Source organism: Herpailurus yagouaroundi, unplaced genomic scaffold (genome assembly GCF_014898765.1).
Source record: "Herpailurus yagouaroundi ecotype Mexico unplaced genomic scaffold, PumYag 322, whole genome shotgun sequence".
NCBI lineage: Eukaryota > Metazoa > Chordata > Mammalia > Carnivora > Felidae > Herpailurus > Herpailurus yagouaroundi.
In genome coordinates, this window is record NW_024412539.1 from 219,191 (window position 1) to 247,034 (window position 27,844).

At 38.5% G+C, this 27,844-nt stretch overlaps 1 protein-coding gene across 2 annotated transcripts in view; it reads left to right on the forward strand.

The window, feature by feature from the left end:
- Positions 1-27,844, forward strand: part of RNF115 (ring finger protein 115) — an 84,718-nt gene that overhangs the window by 13,976 nt on the left and 42,898 nt on the right. The window contains exons 2-4 of one of the 2 annotated variants that reach the window (XM_040462465.1): positions 13,416-13,474; positions 14,371-14,422; positions 17,069-17,126. In XM_040462465.1, the coding sequence (XP_040318399.1) occupies positions 13,465-13,474; positions 14,371-14,422; positions 17,069-17,126 (120 nt within the window). In that variant the 5' untranslated portion in view covers positions 13,416-13,464. The remainder of the gene's footprint in view (positions 1-13,415; positions 13,475-14,370; positions 14,423-17,068; positions 17,127-27,844) is intronic. The other variant, XM_040462464.1, reaches the window with a different exon arrangement.

Genomic DNA, 27,844 nt, shown 5'->3' on the forward strand with positions numbered 1-27,844 from the left:
ATCTAAATCTTTATTCCTGGGGTGCCTGGATGGCTCAGTGGTTAAGCGTCCGACTTCAGCTCAGGTCATTATCTCGCGGTTTGTGGGTTGGAGCCCCGTGTTGGGCTCTGTGCTGACAGCTCAGAGCTGGGAGCCTACTTTGGTTTCTGTGTCTCCCTCTCTCCCTGCCCCTCCTCTACTGTGCTCTATCTCTCTCTCTCTGTCTCTCAAAAATAAATAAATGTTAAATTAAAAATTATAAATCTTTATTCCTATATTTTTAGTTTTAAATTGATAGTTTTATTTATTTTTTTTAATTTTCTAAATGTTTATTTTTGAGAGAGATAGAGCATGAGTGGGGTAGGGGCAGAGAGAGAGGGAGACACAGAATCTGTAGCAGGCTCCAGGCTCCTAGCTGTCAGCACAGAGCCCGACGCAGGGCTTGAACTCACGAACCATGAGACCATGACCTGAGCTGAAGTGGGACACTTACCCGACTGAGCCACCCAGGCGCCCCTAAATTGATACTTTTAAAATGAAATGACAGTGATAGTAGCTGATGATTTTTTAAAAATGATTTTACTTGGCAAAATAGAAAAGTTGACAGTCCTGGGTGTGAGTTCTTAACTTTTCAGTTTTAAAATTGAACTGCTTTATGGAATCTCAAAATCTGGAAATCAGTCTAAGTCAGTGTTTCTCAAAACCGTGTGCCTGGAGACGTAACTGTGCATTCAGAATCCTGGTAAAATGCTACATACTGAATCATCGTCTTGTCTCCATTCCTCCATTTCCCCTTTTCTGCAACAGAGTGGCATATTAATGGTTCTGAAAAATCATTCAGTGAAGCAACACACTTAATATTATTTAATCCAGCCTTTTCCAGATGTTTTTTCTTTTTCTTTATAGACTTTATAGACTACATGGTTTGGGAAATGTTCCACGTTAAAATTGCTGAGAGGAATTTATTAGAATCTACAATTTGTTGAAAATGTTATGTTCTAGATACTATTTCATTGATGAAGTGTGACTTGCCCAACATCACACAGTTGGTTTGTTTCTTTGTGCTTCTAGTCCAGTTTTGTTTAAGCTTCAGATTCACTGCTTTTAACCACTGAGGCTCTTCTGAAATATTGCTCAGTTCTTATTTTGAGGCTAAGTAACCAAATATTAGGATATTCAGAGAAGTTTGTTTTATGGGCCTTTACTTCCCTAAGTGTGATTTCATTAGAACATACACTTTGTACATCATTTCATTAGTTTTTAATCCCAAGTTATTTTTCTTTCTCTACTAAGCATGCTTTTATTTCTGCACCATGCTTGGAATGTAGAGCTTCAAATGTATTTTCTGGGAGAATAAATGTTGTCAGTTTATGTAAGAAGATTCTATCAGCCTAAGCTGAATGCAGGAAGATAAATGTTGTCCTCCAAACTGGTGGTACACATCAGAGCTAAAGACAAACTTTTTGGGTCATTTACTATTTTATATCTATGCCACTGGGTTGTTCTTGCTGCCTTTAGTGTGAGCAAAGAACATTATAACTAAATCTATTGTGGTTACATTGTGTTTTATGAACTTAACTTTTCCTCTGGTAATTTTTGTAGTTTAGTCTGTTTTTTTCTTAGAAAATTTGGCTTCTTGTTCATCTGATCAAGCTTTTATTAAGTAACGTTTTGTTCTGTGACCTGATTTTCTGCCTTGTTATACAATGCACTAAAGAAGGTTGGTTGATTATACGTACCACTCCTGTTTGGAGTCCCCGATAATGTCAATGTTCAGTCATGGCCTGGAATGAAAGAACAAAATGGTAAAAGTTGTGTATGTTACTGTTCTTAGGGAGTAAGACCATAAGTCAAAGCAATTTTATTGGCCTGGAACTGGATTACAGCTCTTCAAACAGTATTTAAATTGTATAGGTATCTTTGTATAACACTAAAACTGTAAAACTGTAGCCTGATGTTTTCTTGTTTTCTTTTTCTTTCTCTTTGTTTCTTTCTTTCTTTCTTTCTTTCTTTTTTTTTTTTTTTTTGTACTGGTTTTCTTTCTAATAACCAAGGGAACAATCATTTAAGATTTTTGGAGTTCAAAATGCTCAAAATGCTTCAAAATACTTTCATCTTTTTTTTTAAATGAGTAGTTGGCCACATGAATGAGTGAAACTTTCTTGTTTCCCTGAAGGAGAGGTGGGGGAGACAAGTCAATGAGGACAGCATTTGTGCTCTAGTTTTACAGGAGAAACAGGTCTTACGAAGACCATGAAGGTAATGATGGGATTGGAAACAGAACCCCAAAGTTCTGTTGTCTGTGTGTGTGTGTTTTGTTAAAATTTTTTTAATACTTACTTATTTTTGAGACAGAGACAGCATGAGTGGGGGAGGGGCAGAGAGAGAGAGGGAGACACAGAATCCAAAGCAGGCTCCAGGCTCCAAGCTGTCAGCACAGAGCCCGACACGGGGCTCGAACTCACAAACCATGAGATCATGACCTGAGTCGAAGTCGATGCTCAAGCTACTAAGCCCCCCAGGCGCGCCTGTGTGTGTGTGTGTGTGTGTGTGTGTGTGTGTGTGTGTTTTAATGTTTATTCATTTTTTGAGAGAGGAAGGCAGAGAGGCAGACACAGAATCCGAAGCAGGCTCCAGGCTCTAGGCTCTGAGCTGTCAGCACAGAGCCCGACGTGGGGCTTGAACCCATGAACTGCAAGGTCATGACCTGAGCAGAAATCAGATGCTTAACTGACTGAACCACCAAGGTGCCCCTGTTGTCTTTGTTTTAGGGTACACTTGATGCTTTTGAAAAGGGAGGAAGTGTACCTTGGTTTGAAAAGAAATAATCATAAGGGATTTATGGATAAGGTCTCTAGAAAAAAAAGCAGTGTCTTTTACCTGTAGATGTGAGCTGGCATGAAATTCTGGGTGTGGTGGGTCTGGCCTAGGAGCTATGCTGTGTTTCAGTTTGTGTTCCTAATCCTTCGAGTTAGGAGTTTCTGAATAGATTTGCTAGGTGATACTCAAAGAGAATATGAACAAGAGGATATGACTAAATATTGTGATCTTACGTTTTGATTCTGTTAAACAAGACAGAAAATAGGCTTCTGTTTTAGATAAAATTTAACAAAACCCACTTAGTAGATGCTATGCTGATAGTGATCATGTAGAAGAGCAAAGCTGTGGGAATTAGAAAATAAATAGAAAAGCTTCCTATTTCATGTTCTGAATAAATATTAGATACTAATTCAAGATGGGATTTAATATAAATAAGTCTTGGCTTGTAGCTCATTGTCCTGCCAAAACCTCACATTTTTTTGGTAATTCATCCCTTGAAATACAAGAAAGAAAAGAAAATGATGAATTAAAACCACCCTTTCCTTTTCTATTCAGTATTCAAGTGCTTTGTGCACTCTTGGGCTGTTCTTCTAAGTGGGTAAGCCTCAGGGCTAAGCTATACTTAGGGAGTTGTTCCTGGTTCAGACTATTAATGGTGAAAAATGTTTCTGCTTGTGGGTATTTTTAGATGGAACAGGCAGTGGAACATCTAAAGCAGTTTATTCAAGTGTACCTGCTACTGAGTATCTTCACTTGGGTTTTATACAATAAACTTTTGGACCCTAGGGAGAAAGCAGCTTAGTTTGGTACAAACCATTGGGTTCCTATTTCCAATGATTCTGGGTAATTAGGTTTATTATACTTCTCTTTTATAGATGAAAAGATAGAAATGACCTAATGAACTTTTTTAAATAAAACTTTGTGACTGTGGGAACTATATAGGCTGGCAGTATTTTGGTTGGTGGGGTTTGTGTGATGATTTGATGTATTAATGTTGAAGCAGAGGAGAGAGATTTCCATAGTGCCAGATGTATAGTGGACGCTTATCATTACCTTGGCTTCCCCTTCCTTTTGCTTTGTTTTGTTTTAATTTAATTTAATTTTATAGAGAGAGTGTGCATGTGCAAGCAAGGGAGGGGGCAAGGGGAAGAGACAAAGAATCTTAAGCAGGCTCCACACTCAGGGTGGAGCCTGGTGTGGAGCTCAGTCCCACAGCCTTGGGATCATGACCTGAGCCAAAGTCAAGAGTTGGACACTCAACCGACTCAGCCACCCAGGCATCATTACCCCTCCTTCTTTTCTTCCAACATAAACCCCTTATGCTTAAAATTCAAAACTCTCTGTCTGAGTATATGAATATATCAGGATGATACTAAGGCCAAGGGAGTATAGAGATAGAGACTGTGTTTGGTTCCCGTTTGAACTTTTTACAAATTTACCTTAATTCACGGTATTCCTCCAAATTAGAGTTAAGATTACTTCTCGGGGCGCCTGGGTGGCGCAGTCGGTTAAGCGTCCGACTTCAGCCAGGTCACGATCTCGCGGTCCGTGAGTTCGAGCCCCGCGTCGGGCTCTGGGCTGATGGCTCAGAGCCTGGAGCCTGTTTCCGATTCTGTGTCTCCCTCTCTCTCTGCCCCTCCCCCGTTCATGCTCTGTCTCTCTCTGTCCCAAAAAAATAAATAAACGTTAAAAAAAAAATAAAAAAAAAAAGATTACTTCTGAAAAACAAATTAGGAAAATTAAAATGTAAAGTAACCATTTTTAGAAGTGACCCAAGAGATAAGCACTTAAAATCCAGTCTTGTAATCTCATTATAGAGAAGACTAAACTGTGATTGTAACTAAGAAAACAACATAGACAAATAATTGTATTATGTAGTCTGTCAGGAGAAACAGTGTGTCTCTTAGAAGAAGGTATGGGAATTGGAGGTCAGCAGTGAAAGGGTAGAAAGGAAAGTCAGAGGCAAACATCAGCTGTGCTCTTCCTGGTACTGCCCAAGGGGAGGGGAATCCCAGGTCCTTGATTTTGAGGATCTGGTTTATGCTCAGAGTAGTGATGGGTATATTAGGCTATAGTAGCATGGTGGCACAAGCTATATATCCACTCGTCTTAGTGCTCTGATTCTCTCCTTATTTAGCACAAGATTATAATCTCTAATAATTATAATAGCTATATTTATTAAATGTCTGCTATCTAATGTGCCAGTCACTGAATTAGGTATTTTGCAGACATCTTAATCTTTCTAATATATAGCAGTGAAGCAAGCCTCTCCATTTTACACGAGGAAATTGAGTCTCAGAAAGGTAATGTGACTTCCGCAATACTGTATATCTAATTAGTAGAGCCCTGAGATTGAAATGTAGGTCTCTGATTTTAACTCCTTCCTCTGTGCCATGAGGCTTTTCAGGCTGACTTGCTTGTTGAGAAAGACTGTTGATAGTAAAAGTAAATGGGCCACTTGATAACTCTCTTGTCATTGAAATTAAGTAAGTTGGCATTTCAGGTTTTATGTATATGGCCTCTGAATTTGTCTTATGTGAATTTTTTCCTAGGAGACAGATCTCTTGGTCTGTTAAGTTAGATTTCTGAGTTTGTAAGGTTGAGGGTTTCAGACCTTGGATTGTGTGTTTATCAGGATAATGCTCCCCTATAAGAGAGGGAGGGGGCTGAATGGCTGCTGAAATTCCCAGTGCCTCATTTGGCCTTGCTATAAACTTTTCCATCCAGTCCTCAGGAAATTATAGTTTCTATTCCTTTCTCTAAAAGCATAGTTATTGTTAATCAATGTGTAATGAAAAGAACATAAGAGAAAGACCAGGATTCACAGCTCTTTTTTAACACTTGCGCAGTGTTCAGGCTTTCTATTACTGGCTAACAAATCACCCAGAATTCAGTGTCTTAAGCACACTAATTTATTATCTCTTCTGTTTCTGTGGATTTACATAGTTCAGCTGGTCAGTTATCACTTGGGATCTTTCATGTAGTTGTGTTCAGATAGTGCCTTATGATGGAGCCATCCGAAGGCTCTCCTGGGCTGGATGTCCAAGCTGTTGTTTTCCTTTTACAGTCCAATTCTTGTCTGATGTCTCTGTATTCTCCACATGGCCTCTCTCTCCAGCAGAGTAGCCTGGACATATGTGACTGCTCAGGAGCTGTTAGGCAGTTAATGGCTTTCTCTTGAACTGGCCCAATATTCTGTCAAGGAAGCCCCAACACCCCCCCCCCCCAATTCAAACAGGGTGGAATAGAAGGTCACGTTGCAGAAAAGTGTGATGTGATTGGGAGATTTTGTTGGGACTGTGTTTGGAAAGTCAGATCTGCTACAGACAGCTTATTTCATGTTTTTATCTGTAAAATAAAAATAATATTCACCTCACAGATTGGTTAAGAGAAATCATAGGTGTTTCACAAACATAAGTACTCTTCTCCTGTAATTCTCCAGCCTAATAGATTATTTCTTGTTTTTTGTTCCAATTTTACCTTATTTTATTTTTAAAAATTAATTATTTTAAATTTACATCCAAGTTAGCATATAGTGTAATAATGATTTCAGGAGTAGATTCCAATGATTCATCCCCTATGTATAGCACTCAGTGCTCATCCCAACAAAATGTTTTCCTTAATGCCCCTTACCTATTTAGCCCATCCCCCCACCCACAGCCTTACCAGCAACCCTCAGTTTGTTCTCTGTATATGAGTCTCTTCTGTTTTGTCCCCCTCCCTGTTTTTATATTATTTTTGTTTCCCTTCCCTTAAGTTCATCTGTTTTGTATCTTAAATTCCACATATGCATGAAGTCATACAATATTTGCCTTTCTCTGACTTATTTCGCTTAGCGTAATACCCTCTAGTTCCATCCATGTTGTTGCAAATGGCAAGATTTCATTCTTTTTGATTCCAAATAATATTCCATCGTATATATATACCACGTCTTCTTTATCCATACATTTGTTGATGGACATTTGGGCTCTTTCCATACTTTGGCTATTGTCAATAGCACTGCTATAAACATTGGGGTGCATGTGCCCCTTTGAAACAGCATGCCTGTATCCCTTCGTTATATACACAGTAGGGCAATTGCTGGGTCGTAGGGTAGTTCTATTTTTACCTTTTTGAGGAACCTCCATACTGTTTTCCAGTGTGGCTGCACCAGTTTGCATTCCCACCAGCAGTGCAAAAGAGATCCTCTTTCTCCACATCCTCGCCAACATCTGTTGTTGCCTGAGTTGTTAATTTTAGCCATTCTGACAGGTGTGAGGTGGTATCTCATTGTGGTTTTGATTTGTATTTCCCTGATGATGAGTGAGATTGAGCATTTTTTCATGTGTCTGTTAACCATCTGGATGTCTTCTTTGGAAAACTGCCTATTCATGTTTTTTGCCCATTTCTTACTGGATAATTTGTTTTTTGGGTGTTGATTTTGATAAATTTTTTATAGATATTGGATAGTAACCCTTTATTTGACATGTCATTTGCAAATATCTTCTCCCATTCCATTGGTTGCCTTAAAATTTTTTTTCAATGTTTATTTTTTTGAGAGAGAGAGAGAAAGAGACAGCACAAGTGGGGGAGGGGCAGAGAGAGAGACACAGAATCCGAAGCAGGCTCCACACTCTGAGCTGTCAGCACAGAGCCAGACACAGTGCTTGAACCCACGAACCATGAGATCATGACCTGATCTGAAGTCGGAGGCTTAACCAACTGAGCCACCCAGGCGCTCCCATTGGTTGCCTTTTAGTTTTGCTGAATGTTTCCTTTGCTGTGCAGAAGCTTTTATCTTGATGAGGTCCCAATAGTTCATTTTTGCTTTGGTTTCCTTTGCCTCCAGAGATGTGTTGAGTAAGAAGTTGCTGCGGCTGAGGTCAGAGAGGTTTTTGCCTGCTTTCTCCTCGAGGATTTTGATGGCTTCCTGTCTTACATTTAGGTCTTTCATCCATTTTGAGTTTATTTTTGTGTATGGTGTAAGAAAGCGGTCCAGGTTCATTTTTCTGCATGTTGGTGTCCAGTTTTCCCAGCACCATTTGCTGAAGAGACTTCTTTATTCCGTTGGATATTCTTTCCTGCTTTGTCAAAGATTAGTTGGCCATACATTTGTGGGTCAATTTCTTGGCTCTCTATTCTGTTCCATCTGAGGGTCTGTTTTTGTGCTAGTAATATACTATCTTGATGATTAGCTTTGTAATACATATTGAAGTCTCGGATTGTGATGCCTCCTGCTTTGGTTTTCTTTTTCAAGATTGCTTTGGCTATTCGGGGTCTTTTCTGGTTCCATACAAATTTTAAGATTGTTTGTTCTAGCTAATAGATTATTTCTAATCTACTTTTACTTTGGGTCACAGTTTAGTACATGGTTTGGTTACCATTTTCCTGACCTATGTTTCTCAGACTGATATAACTTAAAAAACTTTATCTTGGAAAATTTTAAACATATCAATAATAGTAAAAGAAGTATACTAGTATAAAATAATAGTATAAGAAGCCCACATGTACCCAGCTTTAATAATTATTAAGTCAAGCCAATCTTATTTCATGCATCTCCACCCTCCGTCAACATCATGTCTCCAGATTAGTTTGAAGCAATTGTTACAATCTTTGAGTCTTTATTTATTTTTTCTTTTTGTTGTTTTTTATATTTTTTTATTTTAGAGAGAGTGTGTGTAAGCAAGGCAGGGGGCAGAGGGAGGGAGGGAGGGAGAGAGAGAGAGAGAGAATTTTAAGCAGACTCTATGCTCAGTGTAGAGCCCAATGCGAGAGGGGATCATGACCAGAGCCAAAATCAAGAGTTGGACACTCAACCGACTGAGCCACCCAGGTGCCCCACAATGTTTTAGTCCTTAGAGTGAAGGAGTGGCACCTTGGTGTAGCTGGGAGTCAGGAAATGTGACTAGAGTCACTCGAGAAGAAAAACGGTAGTATAAGTCGAGTGCTATCAGGCCTTTAAAAAGAAAATCTAGAAACTGAACTATAACATCTTTAGAATGTTATACTGGGGTTTTCAGGCTTCCAAGAGAATGAAAGATAATTTTCTAAGAACAGACCTTTGTTCTAAGAACAGACTACTGAAGTATGCAAGAGACAAGTGTACATTTTTTACTTTGATAATTAGAGGATGACAAGCTTATGAATTCCAAAAAGTTCTCCTCTAATGTTGATTGCAGGAGAGAGAATCCATGGCTGAGTATTTGTTTGTTTTATAATTATAAAACAAGCTACTTTTATCAAGAATAATTTACAGAGCATTTGGAAAGAGTTTTGGTTCTCATCCCTGTAATCAAAATAGAATTATTTAGATTATCTGTAAATGGAAGGTGTACCTAGTGATAGGAGGAACACCATAGTACTTGTCAGTTTCTTTTTTTTTTTTCAACGTTTATTTATTTTTGGGACAGAGAGAGACAGCATGAACGGGCGAGGGGCAGAGAGAGAGGGAGACACAGAATTGGAAACAGGCTCCAGGCTCTGAGCCATCAGCCCAGAGCCCGACGCGGGGCTCGAACTCACGGACCGCGAGATCGTGACCTGGCTGAAGTCGGATGCTTAACCGACTGCGCCACCCAGGCGCCCCTGTACTTGTCAGTTTCGTTTGTCCCCGTTCTGTAAAGGAGCTATGGTGGCTGACAGCCTGGTTCCTAGAACTGTGCCTGGGATCATGATGAGAAGACTTGTATATTTCTCTACTCTAAGTCAGCATGATTCTTGCATCAGTCTTTTTGTCTTCCCAATTGTGATATCTGCCTTTTGAAATTATTTTCTCTCCATAACACCTCTTAACATCATTTTGGAAGTTTAGTATCAATGTAGATGACCCTTTAACTCTGAAGACCTTCATCCCTACTCCCCTTTAGCCACCTACTCCCATTGCTATATCTTGGATTTTGTGATCACCCAGAACTGTTCTACCTCTGAAACCTCAGCCTCCACTATCTCATGGTCCAACCATAACTTAAGTTTTCAGCTCTTATATTCTTTACTTTACTTTACCTATTCTCTGATTATATCAGATTCTGGTACTTTGACTTTTATTTGTGGGGTGTGTGTCGTCAGTATTTGTTGAACACCTGTCTCTTCTATGCATATAGAGGTAATCAGAAGTGATCTGCACCCTGCCATTATGAAACTTTAAGTTTACTGGAGATAGACATTAAAAAAAACATTTAAAAATATATACTTACAAATTTTGATAAGTGCTATAAAGTAATAAAGGTGCTGTAGAGGATAATAATAAGAGGGGGATCAGAAGATGGGTGAAATAGGTGAAGGATTAAGAGGTACAGTCTTACAGTTATAAAATAAATAAGTCACAGGGATGAAAAGTACAGCATAGGGAATATAGTCAATAATATGGTAACAACTCTGTATGGTGACAGATGGTAACTACGCTTATTGTGATCATTTTGTAATGTATATAAATAATTGAGTTACTATGTTGTATCCTTGAAACCAGTACAGTATCTTATGTCAATTGTTCTTCAATTAAAAAAGAAAAGAATAAGAAGAAACTACTTTAGATTCGGTGATGAAAGAAGGATTTTCTGACATGATACTAAAATGGAGGCAAGAAAAAAAAAACAAAAAACCCTGACAATAAAGAGATTGGATCCCAACTTGCTCTGGAAAAAAAACAAAAAACAAAAAACAAAACCTGACAATAAAGAGATTGGATCCCAACTTGCTCTGGGAAAAAAAAAAAAAAAAAAAAAAAAAGGCTAAAGAATTATAAGTTCCTTGCCATGCACACAGGGGAATAGTGTTTTTTATATATGTATGTATATGTATGTATGTGTATATATATGTATGTATGTGTACGTACATATACAGTGTTTATATATATACGTATATATATATGCAGTATATATGCAAGCTTAGAGGCAGGGCGAGCTTGATGAGTCAGAAAAAATGAAAGAAGGCCCATGTAGCTGGAATGTACTGAGGGAGGGAGAGTAGCCTGAAGTGATGTGGGCCAGTTGAATAGAAACTAGCTGAATCGTGGCCTTGTAAGTCATGTTTAAGAGTTTGATTTTATACAAAGTGTTTTGGGAAATAGTTAAAGGGTATTAAGCTGGGAAATGACGTGGCTGTTTTTATGTTTAGAAAAAGATCATTCTGACTTCAGTATGCAGAAGATATGGAAAGGCTGTGACACTTAAGAGGAAAGGTATTTCTGTGTCTAGGTCCAGTCCTGGCTTAAGATAGTGTGGCAGTGGGGCATGAAGCAGATTTGAGAAATGTGTTCAAACTAGGAGTGCCAGGATTTGATTGTTGAATGTTGGAAGATAGCGGAAAGGGAGGTATCAGGAATGGCTCCCAGGTTTCCAGTATGAGCAGACTGGTGTGCCAGCTCATCAGGTGTGTGTGTAAGAAAGAAAGAGGGTTCAGAAACATGGTCTGGGGTGGAGATACACATTTGGGAACTGTTCCATACAGAAGATATTTAAACATTGGGAATGAGTGAGCGGAGAGGGAGGAAATCATAGGAGCCAGCACTATGGTTGTGATTGATTCCTTTTTTTAATGTTTGTTTATTTTTGAGAAAGTGCAAGCTGGGGAGGGGCAGTGAAAGGAGGACAGAGGATCTGGAGGCGGCTCTGTGCTGACAGCAGAGAGCCCAACGTGGGGCTTGAACTGACGAACCGTGAGATCGTGACCTGAGCTGAAGTCAGATGCTCAACCAACTGAGCCACCCAGGTGTCTCATAATTGATTCCTGTCTTTCTTTTTAACATTAGACCTTAGAATAGATTTAAGGTTAGCCTTCTGAAATCAATCTCATTTGCACTCAGATAAACTTTCTTAGTGGGAGACAAAGGGATAGAATTACTGCTACTTGGGAGGTTGGAGGATGAAGGAGTAGAGGGAGGGGCTTAGGGGTTTATATGATTTCCAGATTATTTTATTTCTGGAGTAGTTTACAGTGTGCCAGTTGTGAGTGTTTCTCGTCCTTCATGTGGGTAGCCGAGAAAAAACTGTGAGAGCTTCTGATCCACAGGTTAAAGTTCATAGTTAATCTGAAGTTTTCCACAGTCTTACCCTTGCCTGCCTATCCACGCTCCTGTGGCAACCACTCCCCCCCAAATTCCATGTGTGTTATACTCTGTTGTTATGATCCTAAGCTCATAATTTCCTTTTTCATGGAGCAGACTAATAATTTAAGTCTCTGTTTTAGAGAAAGCCTTCCTGATTCTCTTAGGCAAACTTTGGCCTTTCCTTATATTCCCAGTGTGCATTGATTATAGCAATTATTTTATTAAATTTTACTGTTTCGTTGGTAGATTGTATCCTCACCCAGCTAATTTCCTTGATGGAGGGGATTGGTCTTTTTTCTTTATATCTCTTTTAAGAAAGCATTTTAATGTTTGAATTGCCATTCTGTCTTTGAGTAACCCAATATGGCTTACGTCACTTTCTGATAAGACAAAGTTTATTTAAGGTTTAGAAAATATAGGGAGCAAGAAAATAGTTGAAAATGTCTTTCCTAGATCTATTTTAATAGGGAGTTAAAATACATTTTTTAAAACTATGATAAGACAGTCTCTAATGTGTATTCTTTGTTATCAATATCAATGCTTGATATTTATTTAAAAGAAAGATTCAGGGTGCCTGGGTGGTTGGTTAAGCAACTGACTTCGGCTCAGGTCATGATCTTGCGGTTTGTGAGTTCGAGCCCCATGTCGGGCTCTGTGCTGACAGCTCAGAGCCTGGAGCCTGCTTCAGATTCTGTGTCTCCTCTCTCTCTGCCCCTCCCCTGCTCACACGCTGTCTCTCAAAGATAAAAACCTTAAAAAATAAAAAATAAAGATTCAAGGTACCAAAGGAAATAGAGGCTGATTTAATGGAATTGTTCTAGTTATTTGAATTAACACTTCTTTTTCTTTTAATGTTTATTTATTTTGAGAGAGAGAGAGAGAGAGAGCGCGTGCGCGCTCCAGAGGGGCAGAGAGAGAGAGGGAGAGAGAGAATCCCAAGCAGGCTCTGCACTGTCAGCATGAACCCAATGCAGGGCTCAGTCTCACAAACTATGAGATCACAACCTGAGTTGAAATCAAGAGTCAGACACTCAACTGAGTAAGCCACCCAAGGTGGCCATAAATTAACATTTCTGTTAAATACCTGAGAATGTTAAGTTTTATTGGGAATTATTGGTAGTCAAAAAATAGATTAGAAATATTGTAAAATTTCATTGTGAATTTCTAGTCTACCAGTTGATTTATACTGTGATTCAGTTTGTCTCCTATATGTTTATAGCAAAAAAAATGGCAGTTTTTGTACCTATCAATATTATAATCTTACTGCTCTGATATTTAGTGGAGATTTTTCATTAGATTTGAAGAGAATATTAGATCATGGATTGATTCCAGTTTTTTAAAAATTCAGCCCAAATTAAAAAAAAAATCTGACATTCTCCCTCTCAGAGTTCTCAGGGGGAACCTCTTAGGAAGACATTCTGCAAATTTCTTAAGGAATTCTTTATTTGCCAGAGTGTGATAGAAAAACTGTCCTTGTAGTCAGCAAGTACATGTAACATTTCAGAGCTTCAGTGTGTGTACAGCTTATTATTCTGAAACGACATACTTGGCTTTCTAATGAAAGACTTTTATTATTTCTTCCTTTCTTTTATAGGAATATATTTGTCCCAGATGTGAATCAGGCTTTATTGAAGAAGTGACAGATGATTCCAGGTATTGTACAAGCTCATGAATAAATCAGGCATTCAGTTATCCAAATTACTTTCTTTCAGCATCTACTGAATGAATAGAAAGAAATTGGTTTTATAACTTACACTCTGCTGAGAGAGGGAGGGAAAGAGGGAGGAAAAGTGGCAGGGGGAAGGGTAATAAAAATGGGAAAATTTGGGATGTGATGAGATGAGAGGCGCTGTTTCAGATTGTGTGTATGTGGCATTCCTTGGAAACCTCTATATCCGTATCAGAGTAAATCTGGTAAGTGTTCATTTATTTTCTGAGACTTTGGTGTTCCTTTAGATTATTGGGTGGTTTTTAGTGGTCATTCTGTTGCCTGCAGGTGAATTACGTTTCTTTGGTGGGCTGGGGAGCAACTCCTGACAAAGATATCTAATAAGGTAAATAGGCTGTTCCAGCCAGAGAAGCCAAGCTGTTAGTCTGCCTTGAGGAAGCCTTAGCTCCCTGTTCTTAATAAAATCATTGCCGTCAAGCCTATGCCATCTTGTCACTGTAATGTTAATACTTGGGTTTGTAATGCTTGAAATTGGTCTTATTAAAGATCTAAAACCTGTAAAAAGAGAAACTGTTTCTGAGTGACAGTATTTTATAGTACATCTTGGTTAATATGAATAAAACTGTAAAAAATAAAAAGAACAGCGTTGATAGGATGATGGCCTTTTTTGGCTAAACATAATGGCACATTTGTTCTTTTGTGGCTATGTGGTTAGACAGTGGCTGGACAAATGAAGAAATACTGACTGGATAAAAAGAACCTGTAATTTGAAGCTTCTTTTAATCTTGGAGTGACTTTGGAGGTTTTAATGGCAGTAAGTAATTCCTTTACTGGAGGTTTTAATGGCAGTAAATAATGTCTTTACTGTTGCTGTTGGCAGACTCTAAAGTTGAAGGTCCCTTCTACAACCAGGAAAAACTACACATTTTACAGTATGTACTATTAGTTTAACTTTATTAACGATTGGCGATTATATGTGTACATGAACTGGAGCTTCTTGGGGCAGTATATGGCATGAGATCAAGTTTGGTACAAACACTTACATGTTGATCTAATAACCTTGGTTTTAAATAACATAATACTAGCTCTAAACCTGTGGAGATTAGCATGACAGTGAAAGTAGCAATTTTGTGTGAATGGCATGCTAACTTGGGGTAGCTTTTTATTTGTGCTGTTAAAATTGCATCACATACTTACTGCAAACACTTATGCTGTGCATGTGTTAAGTAAGGAGCATATTGGTTGTTGGGAAGCAATTAATTGGCTTATTTTTTTTTTTTTTTCTAAATTTTCTAAGTAGTAACCTTGGTTTCTTTAGCCCTGTATACAAAGTACGGTTCTAAGTGCAGATGGTGATCAACTGCAGGATGAATCTTTTTTTTAGCAGGGAACTATGAATTTTATGGATCCTGCTTTCACTTGACTTAATTCTTTTATTTGTGCCTTTGTAGGTCAAAGGTTATCTTGTGCAAGTGCTATTGGTAGCAAATACTCAGATGTAAAGATTATGTCTTTTAAAAGATCAGTATTTTACTTATTTATTCTTTAAATGTTTGTTTATTTTGAGAGAGTGTGTGCCTTGGTGCGTGCAAGCAGGGGAGGGGCAGAGAGGGAGAGAGAGGATTCCAAGTAGGCTCCATGTGCTGAGCTGGACGTGGAGCTTCATCTTATAACCGTGAGATCATGGTTATGATCTGAGCTGAGATCAAGAGTCTTAACTGACTGAGCCACCTAGGTGCCCCTGAAAGATCAGTGTTTTAAATGGTTGAAGAAACCTTTTTCTCAGAATCAGTATTTTAGAGCTAGCATGATACTCCCTTTTATGAAGTTCCTAAACATTTGCTGGTTTGCATACTTAGCAATTATAGTGTAAGTAGTGGATGGTAAAAATTAATGAGAAGAGGTCCTTACATGTAGGTACTGGATAATGGGCTCCAGATGCTACTAGACATTCGTCAGAGGGGCATTTGTAACATTTGTGAGAACATTTCTCAGGAGATGTGGTTGTCCCTTCTCTATGATTAGCCCTGTCACTCTTAAAATATGGAGGAATTTTAAGGAAAGGGAATGCTGAGGGAGTTTCAAGGGGGCAGAACTATAAAAAAATAGAGTTGATAGCTTTAATTACCAAGGATATTTGAATCTCTGAAACCGGATAGTAAAGGCAGGAAAGAGCCCTGGAGGCCTATCTAGGCTTGAGCAATAAAATGGGTAGATGGTGGTAGTTGAATTATTTACGTAATTTAGCATAAATGTACTAGTATTTCTGGGCTTGTTCTACATTTGAAATGTTTTTGTAAAAGTGTTTTTAACTTCTGAAACAAATGTAAGTGTTAAATGGCTTCTAATTAGCGAATAAGGCCTGAGCATGGCTGTATAGGGGATGGCATTAGCTTTACTTTTTCACTTTTGGTTCTAGGCTAACCAGGGTGTGTTTGTTTCCTCAGTGAGCTGAGCTCAGTGCCTGGATTGGTGTTCCTGAAACTGAAAGCTACTGTAGTTTGTGGACTTGTATCATTGGAGTGACTGTGTGTACATGTTTGTAGGCTTGTGTCTCTTGAAGTAAAAGTGGTATCTAGCAGTTCTGATTCTTTCTATCCCTCTCTGCCCCACAAAGTGTTGGCCATTTTCCGCTGTCTCTTTTTTTTTGCAAATTTCATGGGACAGTGGGATCTGATATTTCTCCCTAATCTTTAGGAGTAGTTATTTTGTTTCCACATTCAATTTTAACTCAACTTTTATTTGCAAGTTATCAACATAAGATACAGCGTTTCAGGTTTTCAAAAATGATGAGTGCTCTGTATAATGTCTGACACACAGTAAACACTTTACATATATTTGTGGTATTAATACAGTCTTTACCCTCTGAATTTATATTTATGAAAGGAGGGAAGGATAAGAAATGGATGAGACAAATACTAGATATTTATAAAAAAGGTAGAATTTAGAATCAAAGTCAAAGTGCAGAGAGGTGTGGAGGATCCTCGTTTGGTTGGTGAGCTCAGAAAAGACTTCATGAAGGAGGTAGCATTTGAGATGGGCCCTGAAGGATGTATAGGATAATCAAAGAATAGGGAAAACTGTCAGAAGGAGAAAAAATGTTTATTGAGTTCTTTTATAATGTGCTAAATATCGTACCAGACCCCTTGCAGTACTATATTTAATCATTCCCAAATAGTCTTACATGTTGTGTTCATCTGGTGGTTGAATGATTTTTTTAGTGAAACGTTTCGAGAATCTTGTTTTAGTTCTTCGCCTCTTTGAGAATAAATGTTTTTCTTCTCTTGCTGGGTCAAATTTGAATTGCATTGCTGGCTGTGGGTCCTTCTTCCCACTCTGTGGTGGCCCCTCTTTTCAATTTTTCACTTGATTTATGCTTGATTTTGTAGTTTGTTAAAATGTTTTTCATAGATTAAGCCACAAGCCAGTTCTTCATAATTTCCTTCGTAGGTGTCACGTTGGGATGAGTTATTTTTCCTTATTGGGCTTTGTTCTCATTGTACCATTCTATATTTAGCTTCTGGGAGGGAAGCTCGTTCCTAGGAATAGAACCGGTACTCATTCCTTTTTCTCTTCAGTTTTGTAGGTGGTGGCAGCAGCCGGATAGACAATAGCACATCAACACATTTTGCAGAGGTAAGTTTTCCTTTGGCTGTAGGGATTCTGTAGGGAGTGGGTGGGTGTTAAAATCTTGATGGATTTTCACTTCCCAGTGCAGCAGAACATCAAAGTCTATAAGAAAGATGTGTGCAAGAGTAGCCCTCAGGAAGATACTTGTGTTTTAGTAGTTCGGCCTTTGGCATGTTACTTTTGGTAAACCCTTGATGAAGAGAGAGTAACCTCCTTCATCTGTGCTGTTTTAAACCTGGTGGTGTGAGAAAAAAAGCTGTGTTGTTTGTGAAACAACAGTGCTGTATACTCTGCTTTGGTGATGTGACAGCCCAGTAAAGAGCAGGCAGAATGAGTTGTAATTGAAGTCACAACGAGGCACAATCTTCAACTGTACACAGAAGTACTGCTTTTTAGAGGTTGCCTCTAATGAACGTGGTGGTTTGGTGTGATTGGAATTAGGGGGCCAGATAAAGAATACTGTATTTACTTGCCTCCAGATCTCAAGGTGGACCTATAATTAATTTATAGTTCTTTATAGAATGTAGTGTCCATATTTTTGGGGACAACTGTGATTTGAAAATAACGCATTAGTTTGCATCTTGGAAGACCATTTTACATTAAATTCAGAGTAATTTTCTTTTTCACTTTATTCATTGGCTTAAAATTCCTTTTTTGTTTGCTTTTGATCATTTTAACCATTTTTAAGTGTATAGGTAAGTGATGTTACCTATTTAACCTATTTTGATCATTTTAACCATTTTTAAGTGTATAGGTAAGTGGCTCTTTGTTTTTAATAATTTAGAGACTGTAGCGCATAAGGAACAGACCATCTGTCTCAGCCTACAAGAAACACCGGTTTGCTTTTGCTTCTATTGCCACACAACTTGGTTGGCTTTAGAAAGCTAACAGATGCTAAAAGAAAAAAAGTTAAATCCCATAATCAGAATTTTTTGTGTGTATTTCAGGATCACATTAGCCTTTTCCAGAGATAGCTCAGCTGCATTAGAGAGCTAGCACAATTTTTTGATATTTATTTGTGTGTAAATTAAAGCTGTTAGCCGTGCATTGGAAAATTGGTGTTCAATAAGAAGCCCATAAAACCCTAAGCTTCTCTCCTTTATCCTCTGAAATTTCTCTTAAGACCTGTAGTCCCCCAGATTTTTATGTTGTAGAATTACAGTCAAGAAGCTTGATGAAATGTTTGAGTAAAAGTCCTGTTTTACTAAGGGTATTTTCCTTTACTTATGGTCTGTGTACTTCTTAATATCCAGTCTTAAGGTTTTTGGTTAACTCTGAAGTGCCTTAGTACATGGGCTGATTAGCGTGTGCTTTAAAACATTTCATGTCTTTGAACACCCATTTTTATTTTCTTGTTTTGATGGATTAAAAAACATTATTTAAAATTTAGTATGCTTGCCAGGCCTGGAAGCCTTTCTGATTTTAGTATGTTTTTCCCTGTGTGTGCTATTCCTGCTAACACAGATTGTCACTTACTGATTATACATATGCTGAAGAAACTTCATCTGATTTTCTTTAAATGTTAGTTCTCTTAGGAAATGGAAAAACTTCAGTCTGTCAGTTTTGTAGATATGACTCACCAGGAGGAGATGCATTAAGAAGAAAAATAAATATAGGTAGTCAGTTTCCTAACTTTAGTAATGCTAAATCTGTCATTGATGGCATGAGCTATCCTTCAGGTGTTAAAGTAATTTTGCTGAGTCATATAGCCCGTGGCTTCATGTCCCTTAGGGTTGTAGCAAGGGCAGGATTATGCCCAGCTTTCCCTCTGTAGAACTCTCTGGTCATCATGCTTGAATATGTCAGTTTTCTCCTTTTTGAATTTAGAAAATAGAAAAAAATCTCTTTTTATAATGTTATAGAAATTGCCAGGGATTTAAATCAATCAGCTTAAAAAGGATGTATTGAATGTTTTATAAATAGCAATCTGCTGGAAGTAGGGGCAAGAAGCAAATGTCATGGTTGCCTTGCCTGCCAGGAACTTATAATTTAGTTGGGGAACAAGTACAAACACATATGAAGCAAATAAGAAAACAGAGTATACAGAGTGTGATAAGCTTATTGTGGGGTGTATGTAACAAGCACAGGAGAAGGGAGAGATTGGGGGGCTGCAGTCTCTAGCAGGAAAGGTCAGACAACATAGTAGTATGTCTGGAACAAGATTGCCTCAGCTTCATCCTGGGTTGAGCTGGTATGTAACTGGTATGTAACCTGGGCAAAATTACTTAGGGTCTCTCAGTGCCTCGTTTCCTCGCCTGTCAATTGGGGATAACATCTACCTCACAGGGATTAAATGAATTAATACATGCTAGATGTGCAGGCCAATGTGCCCGCCATGCATGAGTGAAGGAAGGTAAAATTCCTTCATAGAGAAGTTAAAACAGGGTAGATGGTATTTAAAAAAGCGATGAGGTGAGAAAAATTATCTCAAAATAGTATTCATAAATTGTAGGGTTTTATACTCTTGTCCCTGGATAAAAAAACGTAGAAAATTATAAATAGCAACCAAAGTTTTTTTTCCTTTTCCAGATTTTAGTTGATATTTCAGCAAAAACTTATGCTCAATTTTGTTCTGTTTTTCTTCAGCCAGAGTTGCTTGTACAAAGAAAGACAGAGGCTATTTTCTATAATTAGCCTTTACTAATAGCTGACTTCTTAAAATACTAGATATATTAGAAGAGACTTAGTCCAAGCAAAACTTTCAACAAGATCGGTATTGATTTTTTTTTTTTTAATTAAGTGGATCTGGGGTGGGGAAGACAGAAAGAGGGTAAAGATGGAGTGAGGGTGGGAGGAGGGTTGCCAGTTAAATGGGAGCTTTGTTTGAGTATTGCGCGAAGGTCAGTGGACAATGAACCTAAAAATGTTGCTAGCAGTTTGGAGAGAGGAAGGACATTGCCGTAGTGAGGTTCCTGGTGGTAACCTGGGGAATTGAGCCCATGGCTACATGAGGGTTTCATTGATTACTTGAAAGCTGACCATGACCTGGTACCAGTGAGACATCTGATCTGAGAGTCTCAGCTTACCTAAACAGATCACTTCAGTGCAAGAGTGGCTGTGACTGCTGCCTCGGCTTAGCAGAAAATAAGATAGATGCTTCCTGGAAACAGAACTCCCAGGTATACACAAGAGGGTGGGGTGCTCTGAGCATTCTGATTTATATTTATTTGAATAAAATTTCTTTTGGTACATGATGTGGCATTATAACGACAATTAAGAGATATTAAAAAACATCTGGAGTGCCGCTATTCCAAGAGCTCCTTTTTTCCATACATTTCCTTTCAGGTTTTATCTTGAGGCATAGGCACCGAAAGATTCTATAATAACATTAAGAAGATTTTTTAAAAAATAAAAAATCTCCTGTGTTCTCATCACCTTATTTTAGCTTTATTTCTTTGCATAATATCTTACATTTTTCATATGCATGCTTTATAACTGTTTTCAGAGGCATTCACAGAGTATTTCTGCTTTTTAAAATTTATTTAGGATCACGTCAAAAATCTTTTTTGTCTCTTTGTAGTTAAAAGAATTACATATTTTGAGATTATATTATCTCACATCTACCCTGTATTTATTAAACTATTACCTTGTGTTAAACATGTCTGGTTATATGTGATGGTTGATCATTGATTGTATCTTTTCCCTTAACCTCTGAGTCTAGAACACCTTGAGAAATAAACCACAGAAGCCAGACAGATGGAAATAAAAATTTAGTCTTATTCAGCCATATTGGAGAACATAATTGATCCATGGCCAAGTCGACATCCTTAGTTTACATAGGATGACTAACCTAAGAATTAGAGGTTGCAGAACAGGCATTCATATTCAGAACCATTCCTTCTGCATTTTTATAGCGTCCTAAAATGTGAACTCCGTCCATTGGAGAAATGAATCAGCCAATGTTAGGCTCTTGCCACTCACCAGTAAGATACATCACTCCTCTGGTAGAGAAGAATAACGAAGGATGAGTGAAGGGGTCAGAGATGGAAATGGGAGATCTGATTCTTCCCTCTTCACTTTTGGGTTCAGTAATTTAAGCCTGAAATTAGCAGGGGTGTAGGAGTAGTGACTGTGGCAGCTGGGGGAGAAGATTAGTGATATGTGAGATAAGTTTCGCTTTTACCTCCATGAAGAAAGACTCTCCAATACCAACTTATGTTCTTTGTGTGTGCTCTTGGGACCTGTGGAGAAGACTCCGAAATAATAAAAACAGTGTAGAATTAAATTACATTGAACTAAATAAAATTGTCGATATTCTATTTCTGACCTACAGAAATGGCAATTTTAAATGATTTAACCTAGTAAAAAAGGAGTTAAGATTTTAAGCCATCCTTCTCCAGGTTAACCATCCTTTACCTGTTTGCTTAGTCTCAGCCAGAGGGCTTGCACTCACTTGACCAGTAGAATTTGGGTTCTTTGAGCAGTTGCAGCCTGGATTGAATCTTAAAGTTTGAATTAATTCAACCAGATCTTTCCATGTGTCTCACTTTTTAGTGTGAAGACGTAAAGCTCATTTCATGGTACCTGCTTCACATCCAGTCGGTTTGGAAATGTCAAGTAAAGCTCCTGAGCTTTTCAGCAGTTGTTCAAAAAAGAACTTTCGATAATTCAGTGCTTACTCAGTTCACACCCATAACACTGTTGTCAAGCAAAGACTACAAACTTAATGGTAACTGAAGGAAGAAGGGTAAAATAACATATTCTTGGTGTCAGCCTTGCCAGTTTTCTGTTCAGTGTGTGCCAGTTGCCCAGAGTCCATGGCCTGTAAATTTAAAGTCATTTGGGAGGAGGGGCCTTTCCAGAGACTATTTATGACAGTGTTTATATTACTGGGGGATAGGGGATTGTACATCATAATTTTTCTTTATGAATAGTATTTGAGTTCTGTATTTTAGTAAAATTTAGGAATGTCATGGTTGCAACCATAGTCTTAAGATTTCTTTTTGAGGGCCTTTTTCTTGCCCAGCCAGTGTATTACAAACCTCTGAATCTCCATTTACTATTTTTTAAAAAAGTTTATTTATTTATTTTGAAAGAGAGAGAATCCTAAGCAGCTCCATGCTGTCAGCACAAAGCCTAGTGTGGGGTTTGATCCTATGAACCATGAGATCATGACCTGAGCCGAAACCCAAGAGTTGGACATTCAACTGGCGGAGACACCCAGGTGCCCCAAATTTCTATTCACTTATTTTTTTATTTTTTTAATGTTTGTTCTTGAAAGAGAGACAGAGTGTGAGTGGGGGAGGGTCAGGGAGAGAGGGAGATGCAGAATCCCAAGCAGGCTCCAGGCTCTGAGCTGTCAGCACAGAGCCTGATGCGGGGCTCGAACCCACAAACTGTGAGATCATGGCCTGAGCTGAAGTCGGACACTTAACTGACTGAGCCACCCAGGTGCCCCATCCATTTACTTTTAAACCTTATATTCCACACACCCCTGAGTTGATTTGAGGTTGAGCACACTTTTTTTACTTTTCTTTCTGCTCCTCGTAATTACTGCTCCTCGTAATTATTCTAATGTTTCTTCTTCTTCTTTTTTAATGTTTACTTATTTTTGAGAGAGAGTGTGCATGTGGGAGAGCACAAGTTGGGGAGGGGCAGAGAGAGAGAGGGAGAGAGAGAATCCCAAGCAGCCTCTGAGCTGTCAGTGCAAAGCCTGACAGCAGGCTTGATCCCACAAACCACGAGATCATGACCTGAGCTGAAATCAAGAGTCCTTGCTTAACCAGCTGAGTCACCCACATGCCCTGTTTATTATTCTTTTTTGTTGTTGTTGTTGTTTATTATTCTTAAAAAAAAAACTATTCTAATTTTTCCTTGATTTATTGAACAAATCTATTTCCTGGAGACAGACCTTTTAAAGTATAGGTCTTTAAATTGTCCTCTTAGCTTTGAGGTTTGCAATAATTTTATTCATCCTTCCATTTACTTCTAAGTAGAAGCTTTATTTCCATGATAAGTGAGATCCCTGTACTTCTTTGCCTACTTGCTAATAACAGTTACTACCTTTCTCAGGATGAATATATAGTTTAGGTTTCTAATATCTAAAAACCATGAGTCGGGAAAAACTATGGACATATACCCTCATGAACATGAACATAGATGTGAAAATTCTAAACAAAATTTTAGCAAATAGAACCCAACACTATGAGAAGGATTAGACATCATACTCAAATGGGATTTATTTCAGTTCAGGAATACAAGGTTAGTTCATAATTTGAATGTTAGTTCAGCATTTGAAAATCAACATAATTCACCATAGTAAGACTATCATACAATCATCTTAATGGATGCAAATAAAGCATTTGACAAAATCTAACATCAGTTTTTTTTTTTTTAATTTTTTTTTAACGTTTATTTATTTTTGAGACAGGGAGAGACAGCATGAATGGGGGAGGGTCAGAGAGAGAGGGAGACACAGAATTTGAAACAGGCTCCAGGCTCTGAGCTGTCAGCACAGAGCCTGATGCAGGGCTTGAACTCACGGACCACAAGATCATGACCTGAGCCGAAGTCGGATGCTTAACCGACTGAGCCACCCAGGCGCCCTCTAACATCAGTTTTTAAAAAATGTTTATTTATTTTGAGAGAAAGTAAGCGTCTGAGTGGGGGAGGGGCAGAGAGAGAGAGAGAGAGGAGAGGAGAAGAGAGGAGAAGAGAAGAGAGGGAGAAACCCAAGCGGGCTCTGCACCATCAGGGTGGAGCCCGAGGCGGGGCTTGATCCCATTAACTGTGAGATCATGATCTGAGCCAAAATCAAAAGTTGGACACTCAACCAACTGGGCCACCCAGATGCTCACTAACATTAATTTTTGATAAAAACTCTCAGCAAACTAAAATAGATGGTAATTTCCTTAATCTGACAAAGAGCATCTAATAAAATCCTACAACTAACGTCATAATTAATGGTGAAACAAAGTGTTTTCTAGCTAAGATCAGGAACAAGACCAGGATGTCTTCCCTCATCACCCGTGTTCAGTGTTGTTTTGGAGGTTCTAGCCAGTATAATAAGTTAAGATAGATAGAGAGATACACACACACATACAAATGGCATCCACATTGGAAGTGAAGACATACTTACATGGTCTTTTATGTTGGAAACCTGATGGAATCTATAAGAAAGCCCTTGTTAGAGGTAGTGGATTTAGCAAGGTTGCAGGATATAAGAAAAACAAAAATCAAATATATTTTTACATATTAGCAACAGTTGGTAATTTAAGTTAAAAAATAATTTACTATTGTATACAAATATTAAATATTTTAAGTTTCAGAAAGATGTCTAAGATCTGAACATGGAGAACTATAACATGTTACTTAGAGAAATTGAAGAACACCAGTGGAGAAATATGTACCACTCATGGATCAACTTAATATTGTTGGGATGTCATTTATAATTCAGTATAATTCTAGTGAAGATCCCAGTCAGCTTTTTTGTGGGAATTGACAAGCAAAGGGGTTCCTGGGTGGCTCAGTCAGTTAAGTGTCCGACTTTAGCTCAGGTCATGATCTCACAGCATGTGGGTTCGAGCCCCGTGTCGGGCTCTGTGCTGACAGCTCAGAGCCTGGGAGCCTGCTTTGGATTCTGTGTCTCCCTCTCTCTGCCCCTCCCCCACTCATGCTCTGTCTCTGTCTTTGTCTCTCTCTCTCAAAAATAAACATTAAAAGTATTTTTTTAAAAAATTGACAAGCAGATTCTAAATTCACATGGAAATGCAAATATGTAGAATAGCTAAAACTTCTTTGAAAAAGAAGAAAAAAGTTGGAGGACAAATACTACCTGATTTCAAAATTTATTATAAAGCTACAGTAATCATGACAGTGGTATTGTCATGAAGACAGATCAGAAGAACAGAGTATCCAGAGTCTAGAAACAGACATACACTATGGACAACTGATTTTGACAAAGGAACAAAGGCAATTCAGGAGAAAAAGGATAGCCTTTCAAATATATTGTAATAATGGTTTCAGGAATAGAATTTGGTGATTCATCACTTACATATAACACCCAGTGCTCATCCCAACAAGTGTCCTCCTTAATGCCCCTTTGCCCCTTTAGCCCATTTGCCCCACCCAACACCCCTCCAGCAACCCTCAGCTTGTTCTCTATATTTAAGAGCCTCTTATGGTTTATCTCCCTCTCTGTTTTTATATTATTTTTGGTTCCCTTCCCTTTTGTTCATCTGTTTTGTATCTTAAATTGCACATGAGTGAAGTCATAGGATACTTGTCTTTCTCTGACTGATTTTGCTTAGCATAATACACTCTAGTTCCATCCATGTTGTTGTAAATGGCAAGATTTCATTATTTTTGATTGCCAAGTAATATTCCATTGTGTATATATACCACATCTTCTTTATCCAGTCATCAGTCAATGGACATTTAGGCTCTTTCCATACTTTGGCTGTTGTCAACAGTGCTGCTATAAACATTAGAGTGCATGTGCCCCTTCGAAACAGCACTTCTGTATCCTTCGGATAAATACCTACTAGTGCAATTGCTGGGTCATAGGGTAGTTCTATTTTTAACTTTTTTTTTTTTTTAACTTTTTTAACCTTTATTTATTTTTGAGAGAGACAGAGCATGAGCCAGGGAGGGGCAAAGAGGGAGGGAGACACAGAATCTCAAGCAGGCTCCAGGCTGTCAGCACAGAGCCCGTCGTGGGGCTTGAACCCACAAATTGCAAAATCATGACCTGAGGCAAAGTCAGACGTTTAACTGACTGAGCCATCCAGGAGCCCTATCTATTTTTAACTTTTTGAGGAACCTCCATACTGTTTTCTAGAGTGGCTGCAACCAGTTTGCATTCCCACCAGCAGTGCAAAGCGTTCCTCTTTCTCTGTATCCTCGCCAACATCTGTTGTTGCCCGAGTTAATTTTAGCCACACTGTAAGGTGGTATCTCATTGTGGTTTTGATTTGTATTTCTCTGATGATGAGTGATGTTGAGCATTTTTTCATGTGTCTGTTAGCCATCTGGATGTCTTCTTTGGAAAAGTGTCTATTCATGTTTTGCCCATTTCTTCACTGGATTGTGTTGATTTTGATAAGTTCTTTATAGATTTTGGATACTAACCTTTTATCAGATATGTCATTTGCAAGTATCTTTTGCCATTCTGTTGGTTGCCTTTTAGTTTGCTTCCTTTGCTGTGCAGAAGCTTTTTATCTTGATGGGGAATAGTTTGTTTTTGGGGCGCCTGGGTGGCTCAGCAGGTTAAACATCCGACTTTGGCTCAGGTCATGTTCTCACTGTTCATGAGTTCGAACCCGGTGTTGGGCCCTGTGCTGACAGCTCAGAACCTGCTTTGAATTCTGTGTCTCCCTCTCTGTCCTTTCCCCACTCGCACTGTGTCTCTCAAAAAATGAATAAATGTTAAAAAAAATTCTTTTAAAAAGGAATAGTTCGTTTTTGCTTTTGTTTCCCTGGCCTCTGGAAACATTCAAGTAAGAAGTTGCTCAAGTCAAAGAGGTTGTTGCCTGTTTTCTCCACTGGGATTTTGATGGCTTTCTGTCTTACATTTAGGTCTTTCATCCATTTTGAGTTTATTTTTGTGTATGGTGTAAGAAAGTGGTCCAGGTTCATTCTTCTGCATGTCACTGTCCAGTTTTTCCAGCACCATTTGCTGAAGAGCCTATCTTTCTTCCAGTGGGTATTCTTTCCTGTTTTGTCAAAGATTAGTTGGCCATATGTTTGTGGGTCCATTTCTGGGTTGTCTATTCTGTTCCATTGATCTAAGTGTTTTTGTGTCAGTACCATACTATCTTGATGATCACAACTTTGTAATACAGCTTGAAGTCTGGGATTGTGATGCTTCCAGCTTTGGTTTTCTTTTTCAGGATTGTTTTGGCTATTCAGGGCCTTTTCTGGTTCCAGAGCGTCCAACTCTTGATTTTAGCTCAGGTCATGATCCTTGGGTTGTGGGATCGAGCTCTGTGTTTTGCTCCTCGCTGAGTGTGCAGCTTTGTTAGGATATTCATTCTCTCTCTCTCTCCCTCTCCCCCCCCCTCTCTCCATCTCTCCCTTTCTCCCTCTCTCCCTTTCTCTCTCTCCCTCTCTGTCTCCCTCCTCCCTCCCCCTCTACCTCTTCCCCACTCGTGCTCTTTCTCTCTCAAAAATAAAAAAATTAAAAATATAAATAAATGGTACTGAAACATTTGGATAGTCACAGTACACAAATATGAGCTTAGATACATACTTCATTAAAGTTTATTTATTTTGATTGAGAGCGAGCACGTAAATGGGGGGAGAGCAGAGAGAAGGAGAGACAGAATTCCATGCAGGCTTCTTGCCATCAGCGCAGAGCCTGATATGGGGCACGAACTCAAGAACTGTAATGTTATGACCTGAGCCAAGATCAAGAGTCAGACGCTTAACCGACTGAGCCACCCAGGCGCCCTTAGATACAGACTTTAAACCATATACAGAAATGATCTCAAGATAGATAGTAGACCTAAATGTAAAACTTTTGATAACTTGAAGAAGGAAACATAGGAAAAAATCTTTATGACCTTGGGTTAGGCAAAGATTTCTTAGATATGACCCCAAAAGTATGCTCCATAAAAGAAAAGGCTGATAAATTGGACTTCATCAAAATTAAAAACTTCTACTCTTCTTCATAAGAATGAAAAGACAAGCCACAGTCTGGGAGAAAATATCTTCAGATTATTTATTTCATAAAGGACTTGTATCCAGCTATATAAAGAACTTCTTAAAATGAAATAATCTTCACC